Raw genomic sequence first — 24,774 nt, 5'->3', positions numbered from 1 at the left:
GCCCATTGGCCGCAGTTTCCCGTTCCCGCCCAATGGGAGTTGTGGGGGGCAGTGCCTGGAGCCAAGGGCAATGTAGGGAACCCTCTACCCCCTTCCCCTCCCCCCCCGCCACTTCTGAGAGCAGCGCGGGGCCTGTGGCACCACAGGGGACAATCCTGCAGGCTGGATCCGGCCCGCTGGCCATAGTTTGCCCACCCCAGTCTAGTGGTTAGGGCACTAGCCTAGGACTTGGGAGGTCTTGGTTCAGTTCCTTGCTCTGTCACAGACATCCTGTCTGATCTTTTGCTTCAGTTCCCCATCTGTAAAAATGGGGATATTAAAACTTCCTATTTCACGGGGGGGTTGTAGGATAAATGCATTAAAGATTGTGAAGTGCTTTGATATCTACTGATGAAAAGCCCCTTGTAACAGCTAGGTGATATTATTATTAATAGAACCTGTTATGTGTGCATTTCATGCAACTTTTACTCCAGTGAGTAACCTTCAGAAATAACTCTTCATGGGGATAAACAAAATCTGTTGCCTATTTTCTACCACAACCTAGAAGAACATTTGAGAACCAGTTTGCCCTCTGTTGCACGCAGAAGGCGATGATGAGCATGGCCATAAAAATTGATTCCCTTTTGCAGTGTGTGAGGTTGAATCTTTGTCACAGATAAGGAGTTAGTGATTTTTCTCTTTGTTATGAAGGAGTCTTTCTCCTGTGTCTTCTCCCATGATGATATGTCATTGAATTTGGCTGCAAAGTATGGGCCATTAATGGTGGTTTGGAATCTTGATGGCTCCCATTAGCCAGGACAATTGACTGTAGATGCTGTTTTACTTGCAAGTCTTCCTATATAACTGTGTGCTGGCAAGTGGGTAATGAAGTCTTGCAGTGACATGTGATCAGGTCACCTGAACTGGAATCCATCTCTGACCTGGTGCTTTTCCATTTAGAGCGAGGGCTGGGGACTCAGAGAGGGACAAAGGATTCCCACCTTGTGCAAAAGATATATAAGTGGGTGGAACAGAACAAAGGGGGCTGCAATCATGAGAAATCCCCTAGCTACCACCTGAGCTGGAAACAAGGGTTGTACCAAGGGAAAGGATTATGCCCAGACTAGGAAGGCATCCAGTCTGTGATAGAATCTTATTGAAACATCTCTGAGGGTGAGGTTTTCATCTGTAATCATTTTCTTACAGTATTAGGTTTAGACTGGCGTGTTTTATTTTATTTTGTTTGGTAATTCACTTTGTTCTGTCTGTTATTACTTAGAACCACTTAAATTCTACTTTTTGTATTTAATATCACTTTTTACTTATTAATTAACCCAGAGTAGGTATGAATACTTGTGGGGGGGGGGCGGTGTGTGGCAAACAGCTCTGCATATATCTCTATCAGCATTATAGAGGGCGAGCAATTTGAGTTTACCCTGTATAAGCTTTATACTGGGTAAAATGGATTTATTTAGGGTTTGGACCCCATTGGGAGCTAGGCATCTGGGTGTTGGAGACAGGAGCACTTCTTAAGTTGTTTTCAGTTAAGCCTGCAGCTTTCAGGGGACATAGTTCAGACCTGGGCCTGGGTTTGCAGCAGGCTAGCGGGTCTGGCTCAAACCAGGCAGGGCACTGAAGTCCTAAGCTGGCAGGGAAAGCGGGCTCATGGGTAGTCAAAGCACATCAGTTGGCAGTTCCCAAAGGGGTTTCTGTGACCCAACCCATCACAATCATACAGTATTTTTAAAAGGTATTTGGAATAGGTCTCCAGCTCTGGGTTCTGTTGTTGTGCCAGATGGATGGGGTGAGACTAGCAACTATCTCTCACCAAAGAGCATTCACGTGCCTTGGGGAATCATACCAGCTAGCAACCTCCACCAATTCCTTTATTCTAGAGCTCTGTATCTACAGAGTTCAAGTTATTCTTTGCCTCGCTTCTGAGAAGTGATACTTTAAATTCTTAGCTCTTTCATTTTGGTGGTTCTGCTTTGTTTTCATGTTGATCTGTTTTACTACTACTTCATGTAAGCTAGCTTAACTGCAAAAGGAAAGATATAGTTTGCATTTAGCCTTTAAAAAAGAAATCCTGATTCCTTCTATAAGTCCATTTTGTTGTAATAAAAGGCCTTTGAGGCACAGTCCAAAAATGTTGGATGGCCTACCACAGGTGGAAAGGTTTATTGCTCACTCAAGAACCCTAGTCATTTTAATGGTGTGGAAATGTATATATCCGCTGTGAAAGTTAGGTCTCATGCTCCCAACAGTGTCTTAGCTCACCACGGAATGTCTTCAGGGCCCTGGAATCTGTAGTTTACAGTGACCTTGTATCTGAAGTTTTGACTTCAGGAGAATTACTTGATGACTTTAACTCGGAAATGAACAGAATTTAACCATTGTTAAAACAAAATGTTTCTAAAATTAAGAGAGAGAGCCCAACTCTCCTTCCCTTCCCCTCCTCCCCCCTCAGTGATGTGCATTTTGAAATCAAGCTATATAACCACACAGATGATGTGAACACACCCCACTGTTAGGTTTTAAAAAAGTTTGTTGTCCCATTAGGTAGCAATAGTTCAATGCAATACTCAAGCAACAGTCTATTATTTCTACTAAGAAACAGATTCAAAGTGCCTGTGTGAAGTTATGGATGCAGTTGAATACTAAACAAACCCATAATACTCCATACTCTTTTCCCATAATACGGTAACTGTTGGATCACAGAAATCCCCTTGGGGCTACCAACTGATGTGTCAAGACTACTTCTGCCCCTGCTTTCCTGCCTTGGCAGCTTGGGATTTCAGTGCCCTGCCTGGTTTAAGCCAGACCAGCTAGCCTGCTGCAAACCCAGACCAGGTCTGGACCACGTCCCCTAACAGCTGTAGGCTTAATTGAAAACAGCTTGAGAAGTGTTCCTGTCTTTAACACTCAGATGCTCAACTCCCAATGGGGTCCAAACCCCCAAAAATCCGTTTTACCCTGTATAAAGCTTACACAGGGTAAGCTCATAAATTGTTTGCCCTCTGATAGAGAGATAGGCACAGCTGTTCCCCTCCCCTCCCCGGTATTAATACATACTCTGGGTTAATTAATAAGTAAAAAGTGATTTTATTAAATACAGAAAGTAGGATTTAAGTGGTTCCAAGTAGTAACAGACAGAACAAAGTGAATTACCAAACAAAATAAAATAGAACACGCAAGTCTATGTCTAATATAGTAAGAAAACTGAATGCAGATTAAAAACCTCACCCTTAGAGAAATTCCAGTAAACTTCTTTTTACAGACTAGCCTCCTTCTAGTCTGGGTCCAGCATTCACTCTCACCCCCTGTAGTTACTGTCCTTTGTTCCGGTTTCTTTCAGGTATCCTTGGGGTTGGAGAGGCTATCTCCTTAGCCAGCTGAAGACCAAATGGAGGGGTCTCTCAGGGGTTTAAATAGACTTTATCTTGTGGGTGGAGACCCCCTCTTCTCTCCTATGCAAAGTCCAGCTCCAAGATGGAGTTTTGGAGTCACATGGGCGAGTCACATGTCCATGCATGACTCAATTTTTACAGTCAGCAGCCATTGTTCATGTGCTATGTTGAAAGTCCTCATGTAGACTTCTTATGTGGATTGGAGCCTTCCAAGATCGATTGTGTGTTAAGTGCTTCTTGACTGGGCACTTAAGTTGCAAATTCCTTTCTAAAGAAGCTGACCAAATGCTTTACTAAGGCTACTTAAAAATCAAGCAAGTACACAGCCAATATTCATAACTTTGAATACAAAAATGATACATGCATGCATAGAAATAGGATTAATAAATTCAGTAGATCGTAACTTTTACAGAGAGAGGTTACATGGCATATGTAGCATAAAACATATTCCAGTTATGTCATATATACATTCATAAGCATATTTCCATAAAGCCTTATGGGGAGCACTGTCACATAAGTTAATATTCTAACCCTATTTTTTGAAGAATACAAATAGTTCTAACAGCTGTACTTTAGCTCAGGGTTTCCTAAAGTGGGGATTGCAACCTCTGGAGAGTCATAGTCATTCTCCCTTTTCTTCCCTTTCTTAAAATAATTATACTACTTACTCTTATGGTTGCATTGATAACTTTGATTACATGAATTGAGCATAAACAGATGCAGTGATGCCTGCCTTAATCTGTAGACTGGCTGAAACAATAGCTGCAAATGGTGTTAAGGGCCCCGTTCGTCTTGCTTATGGCCCTGTGGACACCTACTCTGATGGCAATTTAAGGTCCTATTTGAAGCATTCTTCCCCGAGGACGAGGCTAACATTGGAAGGAGATGGATTTGTAATCCCTTGGGGGCTTTCTCTCTGAATTTGACACCAAAACCACGTTGCTGCCAGATGTGTCATATTGGTGGATTTAGTTGCCTTGTGATGACTCATTGAAGTTACAGTTTGAAAGCGAAGATTTTTTTGCCGGTTTTGGTGGTCAGTGAAGCACAAATATCCATCACTTTTTTTCAAAGGCTGTGAGAATGCTTCTTCCTTTTGATTCCTCATATATATGTGAGGTAGGATTTTCAAGAATGGGTGCCATTAGAAATAAGTACAGTCGGTGGCTGAGTGTTGAGAATGAGCTACTTTTGTTTCTGAGAAACGTCACGCTGTGTCTAGAACCAGTTAACAACTCCAGATAGGCTCCTCCATTCTTATTAATCATTAATGTTAATATGTGAAAGACAAATTATTACACTTAATTGAAACAAATATATTTGGGTGCAAATTTGTACAACTGTACATTTTTTGTGTATGTTGCTAACATAATGAATGGATTATAAAGTCTTATAATTCATTTGTATCATAGGGAAAGACCATTATCAGGGGCTGAGGATCTTGGGAGGGAACTGTGAAAATACTGATAGCCTAAAATGGGGTGACTGAGGAAAAAATATAATCTTCCAGGAGCTGTCAAAATAGCAATCTTCAACTTACTTTGGAAATCTCTACTTTTAGCTGATGTATGTTCTAAAATCCTTGAGTCTGAGATCCCACCTTCTGCTCTGAACTTCTCTTCTGTTAGATACATGCAAACTTCTTTGTTCATGCAACTATTATTGAAAAGATAAATGCCTCCAAGAGACTATGTATTTAAAAAGTGCTGTGTGTGACTATTTAAAAAAAATAAATTGCAGTTGACACTCGTCTGTTTCTTTAGTTCTTGTATTATAATTAGCATGGGGAGAGAGAATCTCTGCCCTGGAGAGCTTGGGGATAGCTTTTTAAAGATATTTTTGCTAGGTGCCTAGTGGGTTTTTCAGAGGTGCCTGACTGCCATTGATTTAGACACCGAACCACCTTTAAAAATGTGGCCCTTGGAGTCTAAATAGACAAGGTAGACAGAGGGTGGGAAGGGGAAACTGTGTCACACAGAGATGAAGTGACTTGCTCAAGGGCACACAGCTAGTTAGAGGTAAAGCTAGGATTGGAATGCAGGTCCCTGACTCCCAGTCCTATTTGCTTGACTGTGCTGCCTTCTTTATAGATGGATGCTTGTGTTTTGTTTAATAATCTGTTTGCTTGACAATTTTCTTAACTACAGATTATTTACAATTAATAAAATAATTATCCAGCCTTTTTATACTTCAGAATTGCCTGTTTTATTGTCAAACTACATAATTTGCTGCTACTTCCTGGCCTTTTAGACCCTGGAGGTCCTTGGCTGCTCTCACAATTCGCCTCAGCATTTTGTTGTCAAGGACATATTTTGCCCACTGATGGTAATTCATAAGAAGAACTCTTGGGTTTTGATCAACGTTATCCCTCCATCTTCTGTTTAGTCAGACACACAAGGCTGGACACCCTAAGGGTGTCTGTTGTCCATCATCTCAAGTATATGTCCTGCTCACAGAAGTAGTAGCTTACATCATTTCCTCCCTTTAAATTATTGTCCTGTTAGCTGTGCTCCTTTAATTAAGTATAACTTTTACTTCTGCTGTTTTCTTATCACTCTCCTTCTTTTTCTAATTCATTTATAGCTTCTGTACAAAGGCAGGAACTGATTCTGAAAAATAAGGAAAAGCTGAACACACCCTCTCAGCCTAATCAACAGGATCTATAAGCTCCTGGCTTCTCCTTCAGGATCCTTTTTCTCTTGACCTACTTTGCTGCTATTGTTTGTTCAGTGCTTATAGTGTGTCTGGTGCTGTATAAAGAGACATGAAAAAGATTTGATGGGTAGGAAGCTGAACATAAGTGCCCAGTGCAACACTCTGGCCAAAAGAGCTAATGTAGTACTTGGATGCATAAATAGGAGAATCTCGAGTAGGTGGTTTAGGAAGAGCACAGGAAGTGAGAGGGGAAGTGGGAATAAATGAAATGAGGAATCCTAGTAGTTGTTTCACTCCCAATAAGCAGTAGTGTATTTTAAGACAGTTAAAAGTGAAGGGTGGCTCTGTTTTTAACTGCTGTAACAATCACTACACTTCTGCAAGGGTTGGTTTAAAAAATTCAAGATCCAGAAAAAAATTCAGTGGAATTTTTGATGTTCGTGTTTCTCCTTTTGTCTTCTGTCTCTATTTTCTTTTGACAGATAGTTTTTAGTTATCTAGCCATGCTTTCTTTCTCCTACCTTTCTCTAGTGGGACTTTCTCCTACCTTTCTCTAGTCTTTTACACTCCATTAATTCTTTTCCATTCCTTTCCAACCTCCCACCTACCTTATGGAGCGAAAGAGTGGTTCTCTAATCCACACCCGCAGATGCAGTAAATAACATTTGAAGTGCTGTTCTAGTCAATAAAGTGTAAAATGTCACCACAAAATAAAAATGTCACCATTTTACAGATCTCTGTATACTGAGTCATCTGTTGACTTTGATGAGAAAAATAAATCCTCATTCCTTTTTATACTTGTTAGCCCTGTAGAGCCAACACAGAGAGAGAGAGAGAGGGAGCTGGATTCTACTCCTTCTTGTGGCTCAGAAACAGACTTCTTTATTATGTTTTAGTCAGTTACACCTGTGCAAACCAATTGAAGACAATTAGAGGTTTCCCAGGTGGTGCTGAGCACATAAGTTAAAGCCAATGTGCTCAACAGATGTAACTGAACTCTTCTTACTAGAGATGATTTGTGAGATAGAAAGAACCTTGCTTGACCCTCATGTTGTGTTAGCCGGGTTGACAGTTGAAAAAATGCCAACAAACCCAAAGGTCATCTTTTTATTTGTAAACTGAACACATTTGATCCAGAACCTCTGCAATGTCTTTTTAACAAAGTCATTCTTCAGAGTAAGCTGAGATTTGAAATTCAGGCTCTCCTTATAATGAAAACAGGAGTCCCACTGCCTTATTGAGAAGGAAGGATCTCAGCTCCTTGGACAGCTGTTGTGTCCTCCATTACTGGGAGCACCTTACATCAATGTATGGAAGCTCAAAGGCCCCAGTCCTCAAAGGTATTTAGGCTCTTCATTTCCATTGATTTCAGTGCAAGGTAGAAACCTAAATACCTCTGTGGATTTGGGCCACCGTAAATATGTAAGTATAAGCTTTATTGGAGATGTATCTTCAGAGCACCTCACTAACCTCTGAAAGTCATGGCCCAGCATGCAATGGGCTGTGTAAACCTCAGAAGAATTTTCTGAGGAGGGAGCCCCCCGATGGGAGGGGCAGGCAGTCTCTTCTGTGGTTGTTCCAAAGCCCCAATCAGGAATTTGGAGGGGATGTCCCCAGAACAGTGTGATGCTGGATGAGCTCTTCTTGGGAGGGGGAAAAGTAGTAGTTTCCTGCTGGATGCCATAACTTGTGAGCTAATATCTGCTGTCAAACAGCTGATCAGCTGTGACCCATTACTTATGTGATTACATAAGAATGGCCATACTGGGTCAGACCAAAGGTTCATCTAGCCTAGTATCCTATCTTTGGACAGTGGTCAATGCCAGTTGCTTTAGAGGGAATGAACAGAACAGGTAATCAAGTGATCCATCCCATTTTGCCCCTATTCCCACCTTCAGGCTAGGGACAGCATTAGCAACATCAATAGAGCTTCTGGTGATCTGATAGGGGAAGGATCATAACCATCTTCTCCATTGGTTGTGATAGGACAGCTACACTCCAGTGCAGAAGGTGGATGTATTTCTAGGTTAATATGTTCTGATTACAGACCATGACTCCAAGTGGTCTCAAGCAAGGAAAAGCAGATACCCTATTGCTACATTGCTGAAGAAGTTACCTCCACTCAGCAGAAGAGGTGCCCTGGCCTTAGATTTTTTGTCTCTTTTAGGAGGGGAGGAACTATTTAAGTATCTTTTTTTTTTTTTATTTAGGTAGCTCAGGAAAGATGAGTAGTTATTTTCTTTAGCAGAATAAATATTTTTCTGGGTTGGGCAAACATGACTTCCATTATTTATGGAGGTAACAGCCTTGACTGTTAGGTGAGTAATTTTGCAAGATTATCCCCAGTATATAGATGTGACAATTGATATATGGAGAGGTTGGGGACTCCCTTTTCAAAAGTGTTCACTCATTTTGGATGTCTCCATTTTTTGGTGCCCACCTTGAGAGAGACAGAACCAAATTTTCCAAACACCATTTAGACACCTTCAGAAGTGGCCAGTATGTCGAGTGCTAAACTCTTTTGAAATCCTGCCCAGGCATCACAATGGGAGCTGCTGGCTGCTGAGCTCTTTTAAAAAAAAAAAAAAAAAAAAAAAAAAATCTCTATTTAGGTACCTCTGGGAGTTGGGCTTTTTTAGAAATCTGGTCCCAGTTGTGGGTGCTGAACGCTTGGAAATCTGGACTATGGGGTCTGATTTTCAGAAATGCTCAGTACCCACATCTCCAGTAGATATTGATTTACCGAGGGACACGTAACAGTTCAGTAGTTGACCTGGGATTAGAAAGTAGGCTTCTGATCCCTATTCCAGGCTTCGTCTGCAGTCAGAGCACACTGCATCTCAACATCTGACTGCTAGAGAATATCTAGGTATCCTGTTGGAGGATTTCTACCGGATAATAGGTGACTCTCCAAATGGGGGTGTATTTACCTGCTGTATTCAAAAATACATTTTCTTCTTTCTTTTAATTAATCCCAGTCTGGAATTACAAATGTCAATGATTAGTCATTAGCTGGTATTTTTAGTTACTAACTTCTTAATGGAAGATAAACAGCATGTTTGACAGGACAAGTTATTTTCTTACGCAAGTGTTTAAAACTAGAGAAAGGAATGCAACAGAATAAGGACTGAGTTATGGTAGATATACAGACTTACTGTTAAATCATTGTGTACAGAGTCTAGGATAATACAGTCTTGTTCTGTGGCTGGAACTCCTAGGTAATACTGTACTACAAATAAGTTTTTATCTGTTCATCCTGTTTGGACTCTCTTCCTTTGGTTTCCTACCAACAAGTACAAAGTTTTCCGGTCTTTTTCTTGATCCAGTTCATGCAAGTTTTGTTGCCCTAATTATTACTTGGTAAAGATTTAAGATCATCAGTTAGTTTCAGTTTCTGATTTTTTTTCTTTGCATGCACTGGGCTGTTCTAACGTGTTGACTAATAAGGTCCCCTAATAAACTGTTCTCTGGGGAATCACTAGAATACATCAGCATTTTGGCCATGGCTTCATCCCTATCCCTGTTCTTCAGAGAACCTGTGCAAAATAGTACAATCTTTCTCTTTTTTAATAGGCTATGTTTTGTTTCTTGACTCTGAAATACTACCTCCACTTTCTTTTCTCAAGGGGAATCTTCATTCAGAGTTCAGTACTGCCCTCTGCTGCGTTGCATCTTTGGAAAGCACTGAGTACACTTGTAGATTTTTCTCACCCTCACAGTACTCTCCCCCTGCCATCTTTTAGCAATGGTCTGCTGTGTGAGACAGGGCTGAACTGAGTACATCCTTAGCAGGCAGTGTTGTTTGAGTTGACAGTAACGTACGAGGACTGTAATTTGGGTTACATACCCAGTCTGTTTTTGAACCTCCACCCTTTAAATGTAAAGTGAAGTTTTAGTGATTAGAAATGGGACCAAATTGGAAACCCTATAAACAGAAAACCTCAGTGTGGGAAACAGGCCCAATTTAGGTTTCCCTACACTGACACAACAGTGTGCCTCAATCTTTATTGGGGTGGCAGGGAGAATCATCATAATATCCGAGCATCTTACCATCTTTAATATATTTATCCTCACAAAATCCCTATGAGGTTGGGACCATTATGTGTAAATGGGAATAGGCAACGGTGGCACAGAGAGACGAAGGCCCAGTTTCTTAAAGGTATTTGTGTCTAACACCCATTGAAGTCAATGAGAATTAGGCACCCAAATAATTTTGGGGCTGGACTTTAGGGCCTAAATCCTAATGACTTTCAGTGAGATCTCGGCTCCTAAGTGCCTAAGTCACTTTTCAAAATGGGCATTATGTGTCTAAGTCACCTGGGCCGTACAATGCTAAGCAACTCCTAAATACCTTTACAAATCTGGGTCTGAGTGACTTGCCTGAGGTCACACAGGAAGTTTGTGGCAAAGCAGGGAATTGAACCTGGGTGTCCCAAGTACTAGGAGAGTGCCTTAACCATCCAACAATCCTTCTCACCCTTCCTTCTTGGGAATGGCGATTCATTTGCCCTGCCCATCGTTCACTGTTATTGCTATTAAGTCTGCAACCGAAATTACCAGTGATGGTGTTTTTTGCAGTGCAGGCACTGGTCCAGTTCCTTGTGGATCAAGACCGGCTGAGTCACTTCACATGGGTTATCCATCTGGTTTCAGATAGTGAGAAATTTTGATCCCTCCTGACATGGGCTGTAAAATGTGGTGTATTCCCAGTACTTGTCTAAAATCTTTTGGATAAGAATATTATTTTGGCGTTTCCTTTGCAGCTAAGTACCATCCTGCACCAGCCTGGAGCATGTTACTAGTCGGGTTTCTCTCATGGATACAGATCATAATGTTGTCGTTTTCCACATGATGTTTTTGATTTGGGCCTATGTCACTTGTATTCTTCTTGTTTTTACCTTCTGAGCTGTTTGACTCAGGAAAGGGTGATGAGGGTTGCTTGTTGTTGTTAATTATGTGCTGCTTTTCAGATAGGCTTTGGGTGTTGGCTTTCTATCTTTGGAACCTCGCTAATATTTCAGACAATCGGCCTGTTGTTTAGCAAGTGCTGCAGGCCTTTTGTGAATTTTGGTTAAAAAAATAATAATAAAAGAATGACTAATTGAGCATGAGCAGTGCTGGTGAGACTGTAGTCCATTGTGTAACTATTGAGAGCAAAATTTGCATTCCTAGAAAAGCTTGTTCACGGTCAAAATATAGGGCACTCCCTTTATTGCTCATGGGAAAACATGTACTATATATTCAGCTCAGGATGCTACTTAAAAGGATCAACTTTATAGAAAGTGACATTTTCTTTGCTTGAAACACTGAAGTCAGATTGAAACCCTGGTTTGCTTGGCAACAGAAGTGAATCTTTCTTATTCAGGCAAGTATCGCGAGGGCTATTTTAAGTCTGTCACAAACATGCACAATGATTTGTGTGCTGAAATGGCTTCTTTTAAGATTGTTTAGCACTGCGACATGGCCAAATCTTTTGAAGGGGAAGGCTACTGTCCTATGTTATATAACTATCTGCCTCTTCTGAGTGCCAGAGAGCATCTGCTAACTGGCTCTTTCTTATTTTAAAAATATATTTGTCTGTGGCTTTTTTTCCTGAGATGTGTAAGTCAAGCAGAAGATAAAGGAGGTGTCTGACAATCTTCAGAGAACTCATGACTTCTAGGTAACTCTTAAATGTAGTCAGTTGTATACTGAGTACATGTACAGTACAAATACAGTATGCTGAGCTTTTGAATGTGTGTACATTTTATATAAATGTGTAATAGATTAAGTTGCTGTCTGTATGTGCATTCTGTTGTAGGTAGGATAATCTGTTTTTCTGGTCCTTTTTTCTGTGAAGATTCAAGTCTGACCCATCAATGAATGGGAAATAATGCTTCCTTTGTCCATCGTCTCTGTTTAGACCAGTGTTTCTTAAATGTGGCCCCCCGTGGGGGGGGGGTTGGACGCAAAGCAGCGGCCTCTTCCCAGGGGCCAGCCAGAGTGGTTGGGCCGTGTCTCCCTTTGGAGAAACACAAACTGGAGGAACAGGCAGCCAGTGAGTTTCCCACCTTCCCAGGCGGGTAGTGGGATTGGGCTTCAGCCCTTGGGTGGCAGGCTCCAGCCATGGGGCTTCGGGCTCTATTCCCTGGTTGTGTGGTGACGGGCTCTGGCCCCAAGCTCGTTTCCCCCATCACCTCTGCCCCCCACTGCCTCCCCCAGTGCCCATCACCCTTGGCCCCTGCTGCCTCTGTACCTACCTCTCCATCCAAGGCTTAATTTGTCCCTGGGCTTGCCGGGGCTGAGTAAGTCTGTTGTGAAAAGTGATATTTGTATGTTTGTTAATATCACTTTTCACAGCACACTTAGTAGCTAGCACGTCTTCAAAAAAAAAAAAAGCAATCAAAAAAAGGCAACAGAAACAATAAGAAAAATGACAAGAATAGTCAAAGCACCTTATTTGTGTTTCTATTCTGTTTAGGTCCAATAAAGAATAGAGACAACTGTACACTATTTTTATTACTGAATACGTAAAAAAAAAAAAACCACCCTATGTAGATAGATTACAGTGATTTGGACATGTACCTGTGCAAATTTATTTGTTTTTCCTAAAGTTAATTAAGTATTTTAGGAAAAATTGTCACAGCCAGAGTTGGTGGCTGCACTCTGAGGCCACCAAAAAATTTGTTGTGAGAACCCCTGGTTTAGGCTGAGAGAGTTCTTCGGAGCCCAGACTGTATGTTGTACTGTGAATGTACAGTGCATAGCACAGTGGGGCCCAAATCTCAATTTTGGCTTTTAGGCATTCGTGTCATACAAATCAATTAAAATAGTAATCTTTAAATGTTGTAGTTTGGGATCCTATTCTGCAACACACACACACTCTCTCTCTCTCTCCTCCTGCCAATAGGCAAAGCAAGTATTTGTTTAAGTACTTTGCAGAATTGTGCCATTAAGGGGCTACTGCGTAGTCACTGGGATCCTTGCGTGAATGAGGGTTTAGGCCCTTAATGAGCAGCTAAATGGGAAACCTGGATTGAACAGCAAGGTGGACTTCTTGTCTTCAGGCCAGCACTGGCTGGGTGGAGCAGAGTAGAGATATCTGAGGACTGGGTTCTGTTCTGCTATGACCCAAACTTCTTCAATATTTTTTTCTTCTGTGAGCGAGAGAGAGGAGCAGGGAAGAGTGTTGAAAAGGAAGTATTGTCATCTTGGATGTTGAAAATGAGCAGGGAGTGCTCAATAACTGTGTGTGTTTATGCTTTAAAAGAAAGTACACGAGGTACTAGAAGTGCTCCTATGCATGGCCCGACTACAAAATTCAAATCAATTGGATGCCAGTTTTCTGGCATCTGGAATTTCCAAATTAAATTGTTTTTGCCATTAGTCATGATTAATTTGCAGTTTTCACCTTGCATTTTCAGGATTGCACATAAAGAGAAACTTTGAGAAAAACAGGAAGAGAGGAAATGGAAAATATATTCTGCAGTGCTTCTCTCCTTTGTGACCTCTGCAGCTGAAATATCCTAGCACGGTGCTGCATTTTATCACCTGTTTTCCATATCAGTTCAGTGGCTGCAGAAAGAAAATATACAGTTTGACACAGTGAAAATGTGTGAGCAGCTTATACCAATTAGTATCCGAGCAGCTGGCATGCCTCTGTAAGCAAAAAGCAGCTACTTGTTGCAGCAGCAGGCAGGAACATTCATAAAGAAAGCATTGGAGAATCAATCTAGCATCGTATGAGGTTATTTTGCTTACTTTCCTCATGAGAATGAGCCTGGCAGAGATTTTCAAGCTTGGGTACCAAATTTAGTCTCCTAACACATTATTCAGTCACCCTAAATGAAAGTGGCCCTATTTTCAGAAGTGCTGACCACCCCCACCCATCCCATTATGTTTACTAGGAATTGCAGATGCTCAAAACCTTTGAAAATCAGGTCAAACTTGTATTTAGGAGCATAAATAAGGATTTAAGAGACTACTTTTAGGCACTCAAGTTTGAAAATTTTGGCCATTATTTTTAATTCCAGAGAGACAGAGGCATCTGTCCCTCTCTAGCCCTTCAGAGGCTGAACAAGTGTAACAGAAAAACAAAGTTTTGGATGGTTTCCTTGGGAAACATCCCGTCCCAAGCTGCACAGGATTGGTTGAGGCTATTGATCTGCCACATGTATGCTTTCCTGTGTTTTTGTTGATTAAGAGGTGGAAACAATTAAAATGCTGCTTAGGAAATTACCACTATAGTAATTACAAGTCCTGATGGCTGATTCATCTTGCACAGTTTCTCACAGGGACAAAGTAGTGTTATGACTTTACTCTTGCCAAAAGTTGTCAGTGCTTGAGCTTCATATAAATAGATAAAATTTGTTGCCACAACTTTATTTTCAAAACCGGTGACCTACGAGGAAAGGTTATGTTGTATACTTGGGATGTGAAAAAAAACCCATAGGTTTTATTTTCACAGAAGAAACCTTTCTAGAATTTCCCTAGGATATCTGTTTCCTTTGGAGAAAAATCTAAATTTCAGACTATTTCAATACAAATGATATCCAAATAGATCAATTTGTCTGCTACAGGAGAAGTCTAGGTACTATATGGGGTGAAATTTCATTACTGCTTAAACAGTGTGGCAGTTTGCATCGAATTTAAATTTCCTTTTTTCACCTTCAAGGTCCTTCATAATTTGACTAACTTCAGCTTCTATGCCCTTCCTTCCTTATCTGTTCTTATTCCTTATTGCATCATCTTCCCATCCTCACACTGCCAGATTGTGTGCTTGTTCCAAAATAGTATCGATGCTTTCTTCCACACATGGAATGCCCCTACTGAATGAGTCTGGAGGGCCCAAACCCCCTCCTCCTTCCAATCCCTTCTACAAGAATGTGAACTAATAACAGGAAAATAAAAGGGCAAAGCAAATAACTGATGATACATTTTTTAAAATCACTATATGTTTTGTTTCTGTCCTTCACCCTTCATATGCGGCTTGCTTTTTTAGATTGTGAGCTCTTTGGAGCAGGGACTGCATATTATGTTTGGAAAGTATCTAGACTCTTGTGGGTAATCCTAGTAATGATCAGCACCCTACCAACAGCTGAGCCACTGAATTTAGTTCTCATTATAATTCCCTTATTAGTTGCATATATCTCTCCCCATAGCCCAGGGCTCAATAATGAGGGTAAATATTAAGAGGGCATTGCTGACTCCATCCTCTGGACAAATCTTGGTCTAATTTATAGTTAGAAACTTGGCCTTTAGAAATGCGTTTAACAGTTCTGCCAATGTAAAATATAATTATCAGGATAAGGAGTATGACTGTACATTGGTGGTAGGCATACCCCCAAACTGATTATGCTTGCAGGGAAAAATTAGGATCAAAATAGCAAGAATACCCTGGAAAGTCATTCTTGGTTATTTCCCCAAAAGTGCCTTTGAATCACTGCAGGGATCTCTGTTCCCAGTTAATAGTGGTAGCAAAACAGGGACTAGGCAGAGCAGCTGGGTTTTGGAGCTTGGGGTGAGCAGAGGTTAGGAGATACTTGGGAGACTGAGGTGCATTCTAAAGGATCAGTAATATAATATTTAGCGCTTCCAAAGAGCTCCAAGTATTTTGAAAACATCAGTGAATGTAGCTGCACAGCATCCTTATGAGGGGTCAGAAATCGAATTATCCCCATTTCACATGTTTGTTTATATGGGGCCAGATCCTCAGATGGTGACTTAGCCCTGTTGACTACAGTGGAACTGTGCTGATTTACACCTGCTGAGGTCTAACTGTTAGAGTTCTCACACATGCATGGCCATCCCATTTTTTGGATGACCCTTCCAATTTTCAAAACCAGCAATTACACAGAACCATTAAAATCCACAGCCACAATTCACCCCAATTCCATATTGCCATTATTTCCCAGGTAACAAATTCCTCCCTGACATTCTCATCTCAGCCCCTCCATAAATATCTGCAAAAATGGGTAGTTTTACAGTGAGTCTGGAAGGATAACAAATCCATGGGAATGAAGGTTCATTGCAGAAGCTAAAGACCCTCATAGAGAATGCCCGGGCAGCAGCTCTCTCTGTTCCATATTAAGGAATCTCCACCTCGAGTGCCTCCACTGATTGTAACTGCAGTAGCGTGGAGCAAGAAGAGAGGGGGTCAGTTGGGTAGCCTAGACCCATGTCATTTAATGGTTCAAACAAACATCTTGAACTCAACCCAGAAGCCCACAGACTGCCAGTGCAGCTCCTAGAACACTGGTATAATGTGCTCCCAGTGAAAAACACCACATAACAGGCAGGGCTGGATTTACACCTTATGCACCACTAGGCACAGCATCTTCAGCATGTCCTTCCCCCTGCCTACAGCTGACCTTGGTGTTTTCTGTAAAAAAATTAAATGAAAATAAATATAAACACAGCCTCCCCGGGAAGGCACAAGACCCTCTGCCATGCATAGTGCTCCCTGCCTGAGCTGGGGCACAGCCCACCTGCCCCAGGAGAGACGCAAGGCGGGGACTGTACCTCTCACCCAGGAACCATTTGCCTTGTAGTCTTCGATCCGTTACACAGGACGGTGCAGCAGCCATGCTCTGGCTCTGCCCGTGCAGATGAATAGGGTGCTGGCCACGTGCCTCCCTCTCTCTCCCCTGCATGGGGCAGAGGCAGGGGGCCGGCGAGATTGGGAAGGGGCTGGGGTGCTCCCAGCATCTTAAGCAGCTTCCCCGATGGGCCGGGGCTCACAGCACCCCCAGGCAGGCTGACTTGGACGCTCACCCTGCTCCAGCCCCACATGCTGGGCAGCCATCAACCCATGCCAAGAACCTGGCTGCCTGCAGGGGAGCTGTATGTATTAACTTTTAGGCGCCCCTAGGCACATGCTTACTGTACCTAATTGGAAATCTGGCCCTGATAATCGGCAGTCTGCCATGTTCCAGCCTAAGCACAGCTTCTGAATAGGCCCAAGCAGAGTGCCGTACAGTGGTCTAATATCAGGGTGGCAAAGGCTTTGATACGTTGGAGAGACGACCATGCAGAGAGGTTAAATGATTCGTCCAAATCACACACAAGGTCTGTGGCAGACCTAAGAACAGATCTCAGTTCTTCTCATTCCTGGTATGTGTGTTAGCTACAAAACTATCTTTTTCTTCAAGGAGTATTAGGCCACATGGCTTCAGTTTCTTTTCACATTGGCAATAGAAGACCTCCAGGTTAGCTAAACCACTGAAGGTAATAAATGTGGTATATAAAGGGACATCAGGTTAATTAGTTTGCTCAGTGGAGCCATGTCAACCCAAACCTGACAGATACAGATAGGAGGAAAATTGTCATGAGCCAACTGAGTTTAAATTCTTTGTTAGGTTAAATTCTTTGTTTGTTCCTTAGTTTCATTTCAGTTCAGTATTAATGATTGATGAGGAGAATAGAGGCACTGAGCCAAACACATGCAACCTAAGTATACTCTTCAGAGCTGCCTAATCCAGCTATGTCATGAGTGTTGTTTCTGTGTATGCAGGGTAGGTTTTTCAAAAGTGCTCATGTTGGCCTAGCTCTGCTGTCACTGATGTCGGCAGTGTTAGGCCAATGATGGATTGGCACTTTTGAAAATTTCACTTTGAATGTGCATTTCACTTTTTGCATTAAAAACCATTTGGGACTAAACATGATCAACAAATATGAAAATGACTTACAAACTCAACTGAATGTCTACTGCCTTATCCCTTAGGTAGTCATTTCTCCTTGTGCAAAATGAGCCTAAAACTCTACTAGCCACACTGGTAGCATTTTACTTACAAAATGCAAGGCAGTGGAGAATCTAGCCCCTACAATGTAGGTCTGGACTCAAATGCAAGGAACTGAAGAAAGGAGAACAAAAGTGATATTAATGATGAGGACTTTTGCATGTAAGTGACACTTTATGGGTTCGTAAAAAGAAAAGGAGTACTTGTGGCACCTTAGAGACTAACAAATTTATTAGAGCATAAGCTTTCGTGAGCTACAGCTCACTTCATCAGCTTATGCTCTAATAAATTTGTTAGTCTCTAAGGTGCCACAAGTACTCCTTTTCTTTTTGCGAATACAGACTAACACAGCTGCTACTCTGAAACTTTATGGGTTGACTCCCATAACTGAAATGTTGATGCTGATGGGGAGGAGTCTGTATTGGTGGTGGGAGAGGAGAGTTAGAAGAGGTGGTCTTGTGTGCCCAAGGTGCATACAATGACAGTTAGCAGATGTCTGTCTAAAGACCTGTGAACCTTTACTCAGGATTTGTCCACACACAAAGTCGCACCAGATCAACTATCGGTATGTTGATTATTTTTTTTTTAAGACAAATTAGTTAAAACTTTGTAAATCCCTGGGTGGATACTTGCAAGGTGCAAGCCAAACTGATATAAACCAGCTGAAACTGATTTAAGAGGGTCCATCAAGAGCTTTGCAGTGGTTTAACTAAACTGGTATAAGCAAATCAGTGCATGCTGTGTAGACAAGGCCTTGCACAAGTAAGGCCATGCCCAAGTGAGGGAGTGTTGTGGGATTGGGCTTTACATTATTTTTTTTCCAGGACTTTATTTCATTTACCATCTGTGGAGCACTGGATATACACGTGGTTCTATGATAATATCCAAAATACAGTATTGCCTTAGTGTGTATCCCAGAACTAAGTACACCTCTACTCCGATATAACACTATCCGATATAACATGAATTTGGATATAACGCAATAAAGCAAAAATGGTTTTCTGTCTCGTCTACAACATACAGTACTCTTATTCTGTTTAATCCCAGTTTATACATTTAATGATTACCGCATACATATTCAGTATGTATGTTTTTACAAGCCTGCCTTGGATCAAAAGCACATTTACAACATTTTTAAACTTTCACTCCGATCTTCATTTAATAAAAAACAGTCTTGTCTGCAAGTCTTAATTAAACTTATAATGTTGACAGTTTAAATCCGTTGATAGTTTAAAACCATTGAAAGTGTAAATTCGTTTTGCGGACAGCAAAACCATGTGCAAGGTGGTAGCTGTTTTTAACGGCCGTTATAATAAAAACAGCCTCTGTATTTATAACGATGACTAATTTATCAAAAAGGAGAGTTCAGTCTAACTTCATCGTTGACTAACCTGCTGCCGCCTTGCCAGTTTAAAGTTGTTACAAAACCATCCATGGTCAGTGCCTCGGCTCTTAAAATGTATCAAATTACATACATACAGTACATTGTCTGTACAAACGTGCATGTATCAAAGTGGTGGAACAAATGTGCAACAATGAGAAGGCAGGGGTAAATATATGTTGCCTGACCGTGGTCCCATTAGGCATTGTCATCTCTCCCACCTATTTTAATCTCATTTCTAAATTGTGTGCAGTATAGAGTAAGCTTAAATTGTCTCATTTTGGAAACGTAACTCTGCACTGACATTTTCTAAACAATTAAAAAAAATGGTTAGCATTAATTATTAAAATACCATTGATGTGATGGCAAGTAGTTCACAGCCACAGAAACGAAAGGCATGGACAGTCAAAGAAAAAGTGGAAGCTTTGGACAGACTGAAATCAGGAATGAGCCAAGCAAAGGTCTCAAAAGAACTAGGAGTGTTGGGAATCAACATAAAGAGGGTGGATCAAAGATGAGGAAAAATTATGATCAATGCTAGTTGAACTGGATGAAAGTGAAGGCCTGGAAAGGAAGTGCCTAAAAACTGTCCAGGATAATCAACTAAATAGAGCTGTATTTACGTGGTTTACCCAAGAACGCTCCGACGGCATGCCAATTTCCGGTGACATTATAAGGAAACAAGCGGAGAAATTGAAGAAGGATCTTGATTTTTAGATGCAGAAGCGTCCTCGCCCAAGCACATCAAGGTAACGAATTTAAAGCTAGCAGTGGATGGCTTAATCGTTTTTAAAAATGTCATGGGATTCGGTAAGTCACAATTTCAGGAGAGACGCGCTCAGCAGATATAAAAGCTTGCGACGAATACCTGCTAAAGTTCCAAGAGATTATCATCGAGGGTGGCTATGCTCCAGAGCAAATCTATAATGCAGATGAAACTGGCTTATGTTACCGTATGCTGTCGGATAGAACACTTGCTTCTAGGACCAAAGAACAAAAGGCCGAAGGTTTTAAGGTGTTAAAAGGGAGAGTGAATTCTTTTCTGCATGAATAAAACTTAAACCTCTGTGCATAGGCAAATCCAAGTCACCTAAGGCTCTCCACCATAAGAACATGGATTCACTTTCATTCATTTATCACCATTCAAAAAATGCCTGGATGACATTGGATATTTTTGAGAAATGGTTTAATAAATATTTTGTACCAGTTGTCCGGAGCCACCTACGCAGACAAAACCTGGAGCCAAAGGCATTGCTCCTACTTGACACCTGTTCCTCCCACCCCGCCAGTTGAGACCTTAACCAGCAAAGACGGAAAGATAAAGGTGAGCTACCTTCCTAAGAACACGATGTCCAAAATACAGCCCCTCGATCAAGGCATTATAGCCACATTTAAAATGAACTGTCGTAAAGCCTTAGTAAAGAAAATTATTGAGGACAACAGTAGCATAATGGATGTAATCAAGAAATTGAATTTGCTGGATGTATTTAACTTAGGCGAGACAGCCTGGCTAGGAATCACTCTCTCAATGATAGAGAAATGTTGGCATCGTGGTCTCAAAAGTGCTGAAAGCAATGACAACCAGAATGAGGAAGAAGACAAAGATGAGAACAACTTCGAAGGTTTTACAGAAGAAGAGGCCATGGAGGCAGAACGAGTCTACAGGGAACTTATGGCTCAAAGTGGGATAGCTGGTGTTCAAGAGTAGATGGAGGTGGATGCTATGTGTCCAACCTATGAATGACTTACAGATGTAGATATAATTCATAATGTTGCCCCTTAACCACCTGGTGCCTCAGAAAATGTGTCTAACCCTGAGGATAGTGAAGAACCACCCTTGGAGCCACCGCCCAAAGCTGCTGATGCAGTTGTAGGGTTAGAGATTGGTCTTAAGTGGCTAGAAAGCCAGGATGTGGATAGACTGCAAATACTGCAGTTAAAATCCATAATTGACTTGAAGAAGAAGGCTCGCAGTAGTATGAAGCAAAAAAAATATAACAAGTTTTTGGTTTTTGTTTTTTTTAAATTAAAAAAATTTTAAGGGGTGCATCTTAAATAAGACAGCATCTTGTACACCAAAAAAAGATATTTACCATTTTATCAATGTCTCTAAAACTTGATTACTTTACTTTTTTAGCTTCATTTTAACCTTTTCTGTAAGTAAAAACTCCCATCTCCAAAATGTTTTCAAACTATTTAATAGTTAACAGTTCATATTACTTAGCCAACTATGATATATGTAGATTAAGTGACAAAGTGGCCCATGGTCCTATTTGGTAAAATACCAAAATCCTTTTTTACAACAATTTGTAAGGATGTGTCATTAAAAGCGTTTTCTGATATTTTATGTGAATTTTGCATTTTCCTAAGCATTACACATAGACCAAACGATTGATGTATGATGAAACCTAGCCCATATGGTTGCATTTAGCAGTGTGTAGTACCTGTGTTGTTAATACACTGTATCTTTTACAGAAGTCACCTACTACAGGACAGGCCCAACAAAGAAAATAACAGAACACCACTAGCTGTCACCTTCAGCCCCCAACTAAAACCTCTCCAGCGCATCATCAAAGATCTACAACTTATTCTGAAAAATGATCCCTCACTCTCACAGATCTTGGGAGACAGACCAATCCTTGCTTACAGGCAGCCCCCCCCCCCAACCTGAAGCAAATACTCTCCAGCAACCACACAACAAAAACACTAACTCAGGAAACTATCCTTGCAACAAAGCCTGATGCCAACTCTGTCCACATATTTATTCAAGTGACACCATCATAGGACCTAATCACATTAGCCATGCCATCAGGGCTCGTTCACTTGCACATCTACCAATGTGATATATACCATCATATGCCAGCAATGCCCCTCTGCCATGTACATTGGTCAAACTGGACAGTCTCTACATAAAAGAATAAATGGACACACATCTGACATCAGGAACCATAACATTCAAAAACTGGTAGGAGAACACTTCAACCTCTCTGGCCACTCAGATTTAAAGGTGGCAATTTTGCAACAGAAAATCTTCAAAAACAGACTCCAACGAGAAACTGCTGAGCTTGAATTAATATGCAAACTAGATACCATTAACTTGGGTTTGAATAGAGACTGGGAATGGCTTGGTCATTACACATATTGAATCTATTTTCCCATGTTAAGTATCCTCACACCTTCTTGTCAACTGTCTAAATGGGCCATCTTGATTATCACTACAAAAGTTTTTTTTTCTGCTGCTGATAATAGCTCATCTTAATTAATTAGCCTCTTACTCCACCTTTTCATGTTCACTGATGTGAATATATCTATATATCTCTTCTTACTATATGTTCCATTCTATGCATCCGATGAAGTGGGCTGTAGCCCACGAAAACTTAGGCTCAAATAAATTTTAGTCTCTAAGATGCCACAAATATTCCTGTTCTTTGCATCTTTTAAGGAAGCTTATAAAATTGTTGTAATTAAAGAAAGGAGATACAATTTAACCATTGTAGAACAGATTTATTTGCTGCATACACCGTGTTAGTTCTAACAAAAATGATTTGCTGACTATTAATAATGGAAATGCTCGAGGCCAAAGCAAGTTCGAGATAACACGGTTTCACCGATAACGTGGTAAGATTTTTTTTTGGCACCCGAGGACAGCGTTATATCAGGGTAGAGGTGTACTTCATTTCCAGACTGATTGGCAGTTCAATGGTGTACAGTAAATAAACCACATTGAATTGTTTGTCTTAACTTTTTATTTTAAATAATTTATTCTTGAGTCCATTTCTGAAACTTCAGATGAAAATAATTATTCATCACCTGGTGGTAGGATAAAAAGTTACCATTGCATTTTTATCCTTGTAGCCAAAGTATTTACTCGTAGCCAGAGCCACATTTGCTGTAGTAATCCCTTGCTTTTTTTCTTTTTAAATGTTACCAGTGTAGGATTTCCCCAGACTTGAAAGCAGGGAAATTGAATGTTTTTTGTAATTTGATGTTTGTTTGTTTGTTTTTTACCAGTGAAAGAGTCAAGCAGTAGGGGAAAAAACAACCTGTGAGACAACTAACAGGTCTCCAGATCTAGCAGAAAGCCTACAGCTTTCCAGCATGTGATATCACATGCTCAGCTAATACAACAGTTGATGATGACACTAAGGCTGGAATTTGGCCCCTGGCCAAAGCTAGGCTTGGCCCCTGCAAGCTACGTGTGCAGGTTCTTTCTCCCTACACGGAGCCCCACGTCAGTGGGGGTCCATGTGGACATAAGGTTCCACCCATAGGGAGTTCATTGCTGCCTTGGGACCTTTGTGAGTACCACTGGAGATAGGATCTTTTGCTACAGTTGCACAGCATTTCAGGAGTGCTAATGCTAGGTGTAAACTGTTAAGGTTATAGGGAAAATTGCAGTGTGAATATACAGTGCAACAGTACTAATTTTAATTATGCACAGCCACAATTATGCACAGCCACTAGAGGGGCAATATAGAAAACAGAGTGATGCAATGATGTTATAGTTTGTCAAATAGTGCTGCAGGGATGTCCGAGGATCTTGGGGAAGAGCCTGTTGTAGTGCACGAGAGTTATACCAACACTCAAAGGGACAAAGTTACAACTGATGGAAGAAACTTTTCGTTTGTTCTGATTTCATTTTCCCTGCTTCCATGGTAAATCTGTGGTCAGGCAGGGGGTGTCTTGCACTCAGGATCCTGTCTGTTTTTTATCTCGGAGTAACACAGTGACATCTCTTATAAAGGTTTGAAATTGAGGCTTTTTGTTTTAGTTAAACTCAGAAATGCACAAGTCTGATGTGTGTTTGTCTCTTTGTAGTACCTCCACTTCTCACTCGGACCAGTCAGTGCACACAAAATCTGCTTCGGTTGTGTCATCAGATTCGGTCTCCACCTCCACAGACAACTTTTCTCCAGATCTGAGGGTATGTATTCCCTTTTTTTTGAGGCTACAGTGAGATCCCAAGTATATTGTTTGGTAGTGGCGTAAGACTTCAGCCTCCAGATTAACAGCACAGTTTATTTAGCAGGAGCTGGGGAGGGACACAATAGCTGAAATAGGAGTTAGTTTGATCTCTACACCATTGGTTCCTTTGTTACTGGAAAAACAGTCTTGTAGTGGCTCCACATTTGGGACCAGACTTTCAAAAGAATTCAGCCTCCAAGGGTTCAGCCTACCTAAATAAGGGCCGGATTCAGCACCCAGCTGCTCCTACAGCACCTTATTTTGGTGCCTAGGTGGAAGCTGATCCTCTGAAAATCTGGCACCGTTTGTGAGCATTGAACTCTTGAAATATCTGGCTCTTAACATTTATCTTAAAATAGCTTGCGCTGCAGTGATCACGGACAAATACTAGCTGCTACTCCCAGTAAAATAGACTTCTCCTCCAATAATGACCTCTTAAATCAAAATGTCAAACTTGGGTACCTAGAGCCAGGCAACTAATTCCATAACTGGACACCCAAATAAGTGGTCTGATGGCCGGGATGCTGAAATGTACCCGCAGCTCATAATGAAGCCAGTGGAATTTGTGGAAGTATCCAGACCAGTGAGGGGCTGTGTCACCACTTGCCCTGCAACTTGGGGTGCCTCACAATGCTTTGCTGCTATAGCTCCCACCTGGGCCACTCACACA

The 24,774-nt window shown here is 41.2% G+C and overlaps 1 protein-coding gene across 2 annotated transcripts in view; it reads left to right on the top strand.

The window, feature by feature from the left end:
• The window catches only part of MTMR2 (myotubularin related protein 2), an 84,797-nt gene that overhangs the window by 5,691 nt on the left and 54,332 nt on the right, over positions 1-24,774 (top strand). The window contains exons 1-2 of one of the 2 annotated variants that reach the window (XM_043504175.1): positions 11,386-11,406; positions 23,958-24,063. Coding sequence is in view for 1 of the 2 variants with exons in the window: in XM_038387935.2 (XP_038243863.1) it covers positions 23,958-24,063 (106 nt within the window). In the remaining variant the exon portion in view is untranslated. Of the gene's footprint in view, positions 1-11,385; positions 11,407-23,957; positions 24,064-24,774 lie in introns of those variants that run through there. The other variant, XM_038387935.2, reaches the window with a different exon arrangement.

This window comes from Dermochelys coriacea, chromosome 1, assembly GCF_009764565.3.
Source record: "Dermochelys coriacea isolate rDerCor1 chromosome 1, rDerCor1.pri.v4, whole genome shotgun sequence".
In the NCBI taxonomy this organism is placed as follows: domain Eukaryota; kingdom Metazoa; phylum Chordata; order Testudines; family Dermochelyidae; genus Dermochelys; species Dermochelys coriacea.
Note: the sequence above shows the minus strand (reverse complement) of the source record. Positions and strands in the feature narration are given on the sequence as shown.